Below are 11898 nucleotides of genomic sequence, written 5' to 3' on the forward strand. Positions count from 1 at the left end.
GGGTTCAAGCGATCCTCCCACCTCAGCCTCCTGAGTTGCTGGGACTATAGGTGTATACCACCATGCTTGGCTAATTTTTAATTTTTTTGATAAGAGTTGGGGCCCAGGCTGGTGCTGGTCTGGAACTCCTGGGCCCAAGCCTCACAAAAGTGCTGGGATTACAGGCATGAGCCACTGTGCCTGAATCACAATACTTCTTTCATATGAATTAATATTTAGTCTGTCTTCAGGTTTCTCTGATTTTCAAAATCAGAAAAACCAGATTTGTTCAAGTTGGGACTAAACAAAGTCTGTACATTGCAGTTGATTGCTGTGCCTCTTAAGTCATTTATTCCATATGTTTCTGCTTACTCCTCTTTTTCAGACCATTGATATGTTCAAGAAATTTGGTCTTTTGTCATCTAGAACTTTTATATTCTGCATCTGACTGGGTGGCTGTATTCTTGTATTATTTTTACTTTAAAAAATTTTAATTGTGGTAAAATTCACAACATGATAGTTACTATCATAACCAAGTGTACCGTTCTGTAGTATTAAATATATTCACATGGTTGTGTCCTGTGGTGTTATTTTAAACATGTTCCTCTAGATCCCTTACTTTGTGTAAATTAATATCAGATCTAGAGAGGCTTGATTTGATTCAGGTTCAGTTTTTAACTTTGTTGGTGAGGGGTCAAGGACATAGGTGGTTTGTGTGTACTTCTCATAGTGTCTTATTGGGAAGCAAGTAATGTCTGGTTGTCCTAACAATGAGAATGACCATTGGGTTTAGGTTTTGTAGCCCAGGGGTCCTCAACCCTGGTGCTTGTCCATGTCCTGTTAGGAACCAGGCCGCACAGCAGGAGGTGAATGGCAGGTGAGCAAGGATTACTGCCCAAGCTCCGCCCCATCAGATCAGCAGCAGCATTAGATTCTCACAGGAGCACCAGCCCTTTTGTGAACTGTGCATGCGAGGGATCTAGGCTGTGCGCTCCCTATGGTGCGATCTAACGAATGCATGATGATCTGAGGTGGTAGTTTCATCCCGAAACCACCAGCCTCCCCAAATCCGTGGAAAAGTGTCTTCCATGAAACTGGTCCATGGTGCCAAAAAGGTTGGGAATCACTGTTGTAGCCTGATCCATCCATTTAAAATTTTCCATTGATATTTTTTTCCACTTAATGATTTTATTAACTATTGATGATCATTGCCTAGATCCATTGTTTTCTTAGAGATGGTAAACTGATTATTTTCTAATTACGTAACTCTTTTTGGATTTATTAGCTAGAATTCTGTTAAAAACAGTCACCTAGTTTCTGCCAGAAATGCAGGATAAATGTTTGTGTCTTTTATTATTTATTTATTTATTTTTCAAGACGAAGTCTTGCTCTGTTGCCCAGGCTGGAGTGCAGTAGCACGGTCTTGGCTCACCACAAGCTCCGCCTCCTGGGTTCACATCATTCTCCTGCCTTAGCCTCCCAAGTAGCTGGGATTACAGGCACCCGCCACCACGCCCAGCTAATTTTTTTGTATTTTTGAGTAGATACGGGGTTTCACTGTGTTAGCCAGGATGGTCTCGATCACCTGACCTCGAGATCCACCTGCCTTGGCCTCCCAAAGGGCTCGGATTACAGGCATGAGCCACCATGCCCTGCCGATTTTTTTATTTTCTAATTTCTGGTGACTTGAGTTTTTTGATTTTTAGATAAAAGTGTGAACTCATGAAGTTCATAATGACTCAGTTGCAGTCATTCTTCTGATGTTCAGATTGTCTCATATTTGGTCAGTGGAAGCTTCTTCAAGCTGGCTCCTGTGTCCCCCACAGCTGCTGTACCCTTGTTACCCTCACAGCTTGTTTGTCTGTCTTGTCCTGCACTTGAAATAATCATTTTCTGCAAGAAGCTCCTAGTTTCTTTCGGTGGGAAATGGTAGAGATTGTAATATGGGTGTCTACTTTTAAAAGGTGTGGGTCAGGCGTGCTGGCTCACTCCTGTAATCCCAGCACTTTGGGAGGCCGAGGCAGGCGGATCATGAGGTCAGGAGTTAGAGATCAGCCTGGCCTATATGGTGAATCCGCGTCCCTATTAAAAATACAAAAATGAGCCTGGCATGGTGATGCGCGCCTGTAGTCCCAGCTACTTGGGAGGCTGAGGCAGAAGAATTTCTTGAAGAGGTTGGAGTGAGCCAAGATTGTGCCACTGCACTCCAGCCTGGGTGACAGAGTCAGACTTCATCTCAAAAAAAAAAAAAAGAGGTGTTGTGGCTTTTGTTTATTTGATTTTTGTAGAATACTGATTGGTTTCTTTTTTTAACAGGCATGCCCAAAGAACAATACGAGCCCCCTGACCCTCGGAGGATGTATACAATTATGTCTTCTGAGGAAGCAGCAAATGGAAAGAAATCCCATTGGGCAGAGCTTGAAATAAGTGGTAAGACATGGAAGCATGAATTTATGGTATGGAAATTAAGATACGGTAGTTCAGTTTTCTAATGCCAGTACAGGAAAGAAACGATTATATTTTACAAATGTAATATGTTTATAAATGATTGTATTTTAGTAGCTTATCTTAGAAGTAGGAAGGTTCAATGAAAAGAATATGGTTGAGTCAAAGTTCAAAACCCATTCATTGTATATTTTCTCAGTATCAGTGTCCTCTTACAAAATACATAAATGTAAAATAATAACAAGGATGAAATGAAAATATCACATGTTAAGTACTAGTGCCCAGTCAAGTATTTGTTCTGGTATTTGATTCTCTGATAAAGTAGGATTGAGCTTTTGCATTAGCAATGATGGATTTCTAGTGGGGTAGGAATGGCTGATCTGTATAGGTTTTGGGGTAGATTTGTTTCTCCTTATTTCCTTCATTGGCTTCTGAGTCTGAGTCACTGAGGACAGCCTTATTCAGAAACACAAAATCTTAGGAGTTTGAAGCGGACCTCAAATTTTCCTTCCCCTTTTAATGCAATCTGAACATACTCAAAGAAATATATGACCCCTCAGATGTGAAGGATATCCTTTTCCCAGCATCTCTGCCAGTGGGCACACAGCCTCTTTTTAAATATTTTGAAGATGGTGAAGGGACAGTACTTCTCAGGGCAACCAGTGCTAATGAAGTTTGGTGTTACTGTTGGCCTACTATGCTTCCCCTTTCCTTTCAGTTTGTCTGATTTTTGCCTTCTGAAATAGTACAAAACAAATTTTGTCTTGTTTCATGTGACTGCCCTTGATTTTTTTAAATTTAATGCAGCAGACATACTGAGCATATGCTGTGTGTAAAACATTTTACCTGGCGCTGGCCCATGTGCATGGAAGATATATAAAGGCCCTGTTTTTATGGAGCTTATGACATTAGGGAGTGAGAGGAAGGGACTGCACAAGTATAAATAACTAATAGACAAAACATAACAAATCTAGGTATAAAAGTGCTATATAACAGTAAGCAAAAAGGAAATAGGAATAATATCATTCCTCCTTTGTCAGCTCAAAATTTCTGGTTAACGTATTCAGTAAACTGAAATGCCTGCCTTTGCAGACATAGTAGAGGTCGGTACACACATGGGTCTCTCCTGTTTTCCTTCTTCTGATTTCTAGAGTGCTGGACTTTACAAAACCATGTTCAGCTCAGTAAGTAGGTGTGGTCATGGAGAGTGAAATTTCTCTTCCTCTCTCCTGTCAGATTTGGCTTTCTGTGCCAGGGGAGCCCAAAGGGAAATATGCACTCTCATTTTGTAGTTATTCTCAAAGCACAGGCTGTCACCACTCCTAGTTTTCCCTTTTAATTTTTTCAGGATTGGCATTTAACTATATTTACCTCTCCTTTCTTCAGCCCTTATTAGCGGTTTTTGAATTACAATTCCTTTGCTTGTAAGGAAGTTTCCCCTATCTCACAGCATTAGGATATGCTAGAAAGCACTCAGGTCATTGAGATACATCTCTGAGGCTAAGGAGAGGAGAATCTCCTCCACCTTCTCCTTCCACCACATACTGTGAACTCCTTGGTGATTCTGAGTCACTGTTGTCTACTTACCCTGAACTTTGGGAAGAAGTTCTGGGTACACATATAGGGAAAAACTCTCAAACCATGTTTTTTCTTTGCTTTCACACCACCACAATCATCAACACAAAGGAAGATTTCTGTGACCAAAGGTGTGGGTTTCTTTTCCCCACACACCAAGCAGCAGACACCAGTTATGTGCCCTCCAATTCAATTCCAACGCTATCTACCTAGAGGGAGCGTCACATCCCACAGTTTATGGACTCAGTTCCCAAGACTGCCGTCTCCCCTTCTATCACAAGTCCCATGTTTGGGCCTCTAGAACTTTGACCAGCTTCAAGTTTGGGTTCCCACGACCCCCTCTTTGAGTTCAATTAATTTGCTTCAGTGGTTCACAGAACTCAGAGAAACATCTGCTTACATTTACCAGTTTATTATAAAGGATATTACAAAGGATACAGATGAAAAGATGCACAGGGCAAGATATAGGGGAAAAAATGAAGTGTCCATGCCCTCCCTGGGCACACCACCCTTCAGGAGGAATCTCCTGCATTCAGCTATCTAGAAGCTCTCTGAACCCTGTTCTTTTGGGTTTTTATGGAGGCTTCATTACATAGGCATGGTTGAAAGCTGTAGAAATGTGATTATTGGACAAGCAAGGCACATCTGCTCAGACTTTTCTTGGGCTGTCTGTGTAGCATTCCTTCCTCTAAGGTATGGGGCAGGTCCCTCTCCGGAATGAGGGTCTTCTCACCCCGTAGTGAGATTAGAGTCCTGCCTTGGGCAGGGGAAGGAAGGATGGGAGAAGGTCATAGAGAGATCCTGTTTCCTGAGACCTTAAGCACTCCAACATTATAACAAAGACTATGGGAGTTAGGAACCAGGAACCATGGATGAAAATATGAATATATAATACCGTAATACAACATAGGAAGGAAGAGGGGATACTCCTCTAAAGTAACCTTTCTTCATTTATTATTATTATTTAGAGATGAGGTCTTGTAATTCATATTAGGGAATTATTAGAAGGCCAAAAGCCTTGTAATCACCACCTAAGTCAAAAATTAGAACTTTTTCACTTTCCCCTGAACGCTCTCCATATGCCCCAGCCAGTCACAGCCCCCACCCTGCTCCCAAAATTAACCATTATCCTGACTTCTATAGTTGTTACTTTCTTGTCTTTCCTTGTAGCTTTAACACCAAATTATGTATACAGGGAAGATATTTGGGGGTGACAAAACAACTACATATTTTAATTGTGGTGGTTATGTAACTATGCATTTATAAAGGAATCATAAGACAGAGTGAATTTTACCGTATGTAGATTATACTTTGACATTTTTTTAAAAAATTTTTTTTAAAGATTCAAGGGAGAGTGACAAATAAGCAACATACAGAGAAATAGTCCTCTGAAGCAAATCAATGCACATGATCAGAACGAATACTAAAAATGATAATTCAAGGAAACTTTCCTGAATTAAAAAAAAAATTCAAACTACCGACTGAAAGAACACACAGTATACCTGAGAATATCAATGTAGAAAAACCAACACCCGGATATATTCTGATAAAATTACTGAGTTTATGGAAAAAGCATATGTTTTGGGCATCTAGGCAAAAAGAGCAAGTGACTAGTAAGAAAATCAGAGTGTCATTAGACCTGCAGCAAGGCTTTATGCCATACCAAAAAAATTTTTTGGAGTAACATATTTAAAATACTTTAAGATTGTGTGAGCCGAGGATCTAGAATTCAGCAAAACTGGCTTTGAAATATAAAGGGCACAAACTGTTACCAAAATACAGGAAACATAGGACATACTGTTGCTGTGAACACTTTTTAAGGAATCATCTAGAGGACAAGCTTCTAGACAAAGTGATTGGCGTATGAACTAGTAGGGGGCATTTAATATACAGTGCCTTGAAAAACTAAGTCTGAAAATAGGAGTGTATGCAGGTTAAATGGGAAAGCTGATAGTATGTAGTGGGTACATACTCTGACAATGTAGACCGACCACAGTTATGTAAAGGAGGGCAGGGCGGGTAAAGGATATGCACACACAGTTTTATCTGCTCTCGGTAATCATATTGGTGGGATGAAGCAAATAAATAAATATTCTATCATCCCATGTCCCTGAGAACCAGGACTGTCAGTATTAAAGAAGATGCAGATATAATTATAAAAGAGGGGAACTAAAAGCCCTGTTATCCTGAATTTGACTTAAAAGTTCAGTATGTTTGCATAAGATTTTAGCTTGTATATTTGATATTTTGTCATACATCATGTAAAACTTAAATATATTCATACCTTGTATTTATAAATGCATATGGCTACATATATATGTCCTAGATCTGTCCATTGAAACCTTAGAAACAGTGACTGACTTTAGCTAGAAATATCCCTAGCACTGGCTAATTTTTATTTTTCATAGAGACGAGGTCTCATTATGTTGCTCAGGCTGGTCTTGAACTTCTGGCCTCAAGCAGTCCTCCCGTGTTGGCCTCCCAAAGTGCTGGGCTTGCAGACATAAGCCAACTTACTCAGCCCAGACTGGCTTCTTTATTTGTTTCATTTTCACAGATTTAGGAGGTATAAGTACAGTTTTCTTTTTTATATTTTAACAGTCTGTTTATTATTTATTTATCCCTCCATAGAACCACCACCCACACCAAGGAGATTATTTGGAGTGGATCACCACCTAGAGCCTGGACTCTGACATCTAAGGTTTCCTACTCCCTCATTTTATGGCTTAGGTGAGGGACATGGTTCAGGCAAAACTGATGTCTCCTTTTGGATACTGCAGAAGCAGGACCTAAGCATACCCATAAAGGTGGCCACACCCATCAAGAGTTGATTGGCAGGCTGGAAGACAATATTCTCCCAAGGAAGGCACTTTTACCTCTATAGTGGGGTGGGAATTGGTTCACTGGGAGTGTTGTTGTTGGGACAGGGAAGAGTTATTTCCGTGGAAAAGTTACTTACAGGTTACAGAGAGAAATGAGGGGAGTTTGCCTACACTGGCCATCTGTGGGGCCAGTGGGGGCTGCAGTATATCTTTGCTACTGAAAGGGGAAGGTTGACGTAGGCATTAAAGCCAAAGAGGCCCTTAGCAATTAGGCCCAGTACCCCTGCGATGATTTTGGAGTGGTTTCCTCTCTCAGCAAGGTCGATAATGGAGGTGATTAGGTAGAGGATCACTGCTAAGAGGGTTTGGAAGAAATTACTCCAGGGCCAATTGATGAATGGTATTTTGGTGTGCAGATCACACATGTAGCTGACAAAATAGCAGCAAGGATCATTTCAGCCACCAATAGGGAGGAATACTCTGGTGTGGAGGCACTTGAAGCAGATAAGGATCACCAGGTACCATGTATTCTTAGCAAACCTGGAGGATTCCCTTTTGGGTGCACCAGAAGTTGGCCTCAGCAGCGGGGGAGCCGAGAGGCACTCCGAATCCACCATGGCATGGGCTGGAGTCCCTGGGGACGCAGAAGATGTGCTCACTTGTTCATGGGGTCAAGGACACTGCACACCCAGCCATCTGGCTAGGAAGGGGGCCCCTGGTGCGGAGGGAGTCACAAGTACAGTTTTCTTACCTGGATATATTGTGTAGTGGTAAAGTCTGTCCTTCTAGTGTACTCATTGCTCTAATAGTGAACATTGTACCCAAAAGGTAACTTTTTCACCTTTTTCGCCCTCCCATGTTTTGGAGTCTTCAGTGTCTTGTTTTTCCACTCTGTATGTGCACATGTACCCATTGTTTAGCTCCCACTTGTAAGTAAGAACGTCGGTATTTGACTGTTTCTGAGTTGTTTTGCTTAGGATAACAGCCTCCAGTTCTCTTCAGGTTGCTGCCCAAGATGTGCTTTCATTCTTTTTTATAGCTGAGTAGTATTCCTTGGTGTATAGATACTCTACATTTTCTTTATCCAGTCATCCATTGTTGGACACTTACCGTTGATGCTGTATCTTTGCTATTGTGAATAGTGCTACAATACACGAGTGAAGGTTATCTTTTTGATGTGATGATTTCTTTCCCTTTGGGTATACCCAGTAGTGGGATTGCTGGATAGAATGGCAGTTCTATTTTTTGTTCTGTGAGAAATCTCCATATGGTTTTCCATACAGGTTGTACTAATTTACATTCCCACCAACAGTGTTTAAGCATTAGTTTTTCTTCATATCCTTGCCAGCATCTGTTGGTTTTGACTTTTTAATAGTAGCCTTTCTGAGTGGTGTAAGATGATATTTCATTGTGGTTTTAATTTGCATTTCTCTGATGATTATTGATGAGCATTTTTTTCATATTTGTTGGCAATTTGTATCTCTTTTGACAAATATCATTTCATGTTCTTTGCCCACTTATTATTAGGGTTGTTTTTTCATGTTGAGTTGAGTTTCTTGTAGATTCTGTATGTTAACCCCTTGTCAGATGCGTAGTTTGCCAATATTTTCTCTCCTCCTCTAGACTGTTAATTATCATTTTTGCAGTGCAGAAACTTCTTAATGTAATTAAGTCCCATTTATCTATTTGTTTTGAGATACGATATCTTTGTTCTGTGGCCCAGGCTGGATGGAGTAGTGTAATCTCAAACTTCTGAGCTCTAGTGATCCTCCTGCCTCAGCCTCCCAAGTAGCTAGGACTACAGGTGCACACAACCATGCCTGGCTTTTTTTTTTTGGAAATAGGATCTCACTTTGTCACCCAGGCTGGAGTGCAGTGATGCCATCTCGGCTTCACTGCAGCCTCGACCTCCTGGGTTCAAGTGGTCTTCCTGCCTCAGCCCCTCAAGTAGCTGTGATGATTTGGAAGGCGCACGTCATGGTGAGTTCTTCCGTGCTGCTCTGTGGCCTTCTGGCATGCATTGTTTCTGAGGAAAGGTCATTCTTATCCTTGTTTCTTTTATGTATGTCTGTTTTCTGTGGCTGCTTTAAGAGTCTCTCCTCATTACTCATTTTATGCAGTGTGATAATGATGTGTCTTGTAGTTTCGTTTTGTTCTTTCATTTTTCTTGTGCTGCTTAGGTTTTCTTGAGCTCGTTGGCTCTAGGTTTCTGGTTTAGGCTACCATTTTTTCAAGTAATTTTTTCTGCCTCCCTGCCTTCCCTCCTTGGGGAGTACAGCTGCCTGTATTTTAGGCTACTTGAAGTTGTCTTACAGCTAACTAATGCTATGTTTAATTGATTTTTGCCTTTATTTTCTTTTTAAAAAATATTTTAGGCAGTTTTTATTGCCATTTCTTCAATTTTACTAATATTTTTATTTGCAGTATCTAATCTGCCATTAATTCCATCTAGTAATAGTATAGTTTTCATCACAAATTGAGCCATGGATTTTTTTATATCATTCATGCTGTTACTGAAGATTTTCCCTACTTTTTTGCGTATATTTAATACAAGTACCTTTTAATGCCCTTACCTACTGATTCATCTTTTTCATTTCTGGGTTGGTTTTAATTTATTTCTGTCTTCTACTTTGTGTACCTGGTAATTTTTTATCGGACACAGTGTACTGTGCATTTTACTTTCTTTGGTGGCCAGGTATTGTATCCCTAGAAGTACTCTTAAGCTTTCTTCTGAGATACAGTTAAACTATTTGGAAACAGTTTGATTCACTTAAAGCTTACTTTAAAGTAATACTTTCTCGAATACTCTGTTAATAGGTTTCCCATGCCGACTGGTGGAATACAAATTGTTCCTGTGTGATCCCATGTGATCCCCAAGGATTGTTCCCTCAGCTTGCTTTTTTTTTTGAGACGGAGTTTTGCTCTTGTCGCCCAGGCTGGAGTGCACTGATGCAGTTTCGGCTCACTGCAACCTCCGCCTCCCAGTTTAAGCGATTCTCCTGCCTCAGCCTCCTGAGTAGCTGGGAGTACAGGCACCCGCCACCATGCCCAGCTCATATTTTGTATTTTTAGCAGTAACGGGGTTTTACTATGGTGGCCAGGCTTTTCTTGAACTCCTCTCCTCCGGTGATCCGACTGCCTCGGTCTCTCCAAGTGCTGGGATTACAGGCATGAGCTACCGCACCCGGCCCGCTCTGCTGTTTTCAATTTTTCTCCACCCCATCCTTGGTCCCTGGCCTCAGGTTATTTCTCACATGTATTTGGTGATCACTGTGCAGTCGAAGACTCAGGGGGCAGGCCCCATCCTTTTCAGATCTCCAGAGCTTTGTATCTGTGTAGCTCGCTCCTCTTTGGCAGTCTGTCCTGTGGACTCGAGCCACCTTGGCCTCTCCAGACTCCTAGCTTCATTTCCTCACTTGTGTATTACATAGACTACCTGGGTTCTGTCCCTTTGCACTACTATCAGGAAAGTTCCAGTAAGCTGGAACTGTGATAACTGCTCACTTTGTGGTTTCCTATCTGTTACTCATCACTGTCCTGTGCTGTGTGGTATCTAGTGTCTAAAAAATGATTTTCTAATATATTTTGTCTGGTTTCTTAGTTGTTGTAGGTAGGGGGATAAATTCAGTTCCTGTTACTCTATCTTTTCCAAAAGTTTAGTAAGCCTATCATATGTATTTTTTAAAAGACCGTGTCTGATAACTTCAGTATCTGAATCTTCTGGGGGTTCCTTTGGTCTGTTAATTTGTTGAATGCTGGAAATAGTAGAATGTCTTGATGGTATTTTCTTCCTTAGGAGTGAATTTACTTTTGTGTTTCCCAGGCGGTTGTAGAGGGGTAGATGGCCTTAATCTTACTAGGGTTTTGGCAGGACACAATGGCCAGCACTTTAGAAAGTCTTGGCGGGCAGATCACCTGAGATCAGGAGTTTGAGACCAGCCTGGCCATCACAGTGAAACCCCGTCTCTACTAAAAATACAAAAAATTAGCTGGGCGTGGTGGCGGGCACCTCCCAGCTACTTGGGAGGCTGAGGCAAGAGAATTGCTTGAACCAGGGAGGCAGCGGTTACAGTGAGCCAAGATCATGCCTTTGCACTCCAGCCTGGGTGACAGAACAAGACTCTGTCTCAAAAAAATAAAAAAGAAAAAGAAAAAAGTAATAATAATTACAGTTTCAATGAATTTGAATCAGATGTTCAGTGCTTGTGAGGATTGGCCTATTGCTGGGTCACTTTATTCCATTTGTAGCTGCCAGCTGAAATTCAGTGGGTTTTTTTGTTTGTTTGTTTGAATCGGAGTCTCTGTCACCCAGACTCCAGTGCAGTGGCGCAATCTTGGCTCACTGCAACCTCTGCCTCCCGGGTTCAAGCAATTCTTCTGACTGAACCTCCTGAGTAGCTGGGACTGCAGACGCCTGTCACCACGCCCGGCAAATTTTTATATTTTTGGTAGAGACAGGGTTTCACTATATTGGCCAGGCTGGTCTCGAACTTCTGACCTTGTGATCCACCCGACTCAGCCTCCCAAGTGTAATCCCAAAGTACTGGCATTACTGGTGTGAGCCACCGCACCCGGCCAACTTGGTGGTTTAAGAGAGTCTTCTTCCCAGCTGTGTAAGATGACTAGTTCTGCTGAGTGCCTCATTCTCTCATTTCCAGCTTTTGGCTCATTGGCTTGCCTCTTAGCTGCTGCTTGTGATTCTTTTCCTCTAGAGAGGTAAAGTGGTGGGACATGTCCTCCTATTACCTGTCAGTACTTCCCTTCTCTCCAGGTTCTTTGTCACACCTTTGCTGCCGTTGTAGTTCTCCTGTGCTTTTGAAGTTGTGCTTTTGTGGGGTTGTTAAAAATCTCGTATTTCTTTCCCTCATTGGAATGGTTGGTCAACACAAACTACTCTTGTTACAGGAAGCCGAAATCAGACATGAACAAACTTTAAAATACTGCCTGAAGATCTGAAAATATCAAACAACTCTTATGTTTGTTTTGTTTCTATTACATGGGTACAGCACTGTGGTTGCCTGCTCTTGAGGGACACCTGTAGCCCACAACAGCTGTACTTGTCCTAGGCCCTTGAGAT

At 41.6% G+C, this 11898-nt stretch overlaps 1 protein-coding gene across 2 annotated transcripts in view; it reads left to right on the forward strand.

Annotated features, from left to right (window-relative positions):
- CNOT6 (CCR4-NOT transcription complex, subunit 6) overlaps positions 1-11898 on the forward strand; it is a 91405-nt gene that overhangs the window by 33181 nt on the left and 46326 nt on the right. For both annotated transcript variants that reach the window (XM_011951721.1, XM_011951720.1), the window contains exon 2: positions 2296-2409. In XM_011951721.1, coding sequence (XP_011807111.1) covers positions 2298-2409 — 112 coding nt within the window. In that variant the 5' untranslated portion in view covers positions 2296-2297. The remainder of the gene's footprint in view (positions 1-2295; positions 2410-11898) is intronic.

Source organism: Colobus angolensis, unplaced genomic scaffold, assembly GCF_000951035.1.
Source record: "Colobus angolensis palliatus isolate OR3802 unplaced genomic scaffold, Cang.pa_1.0 Scaffold325, whole genome shotgun sequence".
Lineage (NCBI taxonomy): Eukaryota > Metazoa > Chordata > Mammalia > Primates > Cercopithecidae > Colobus > Colobus angolensis.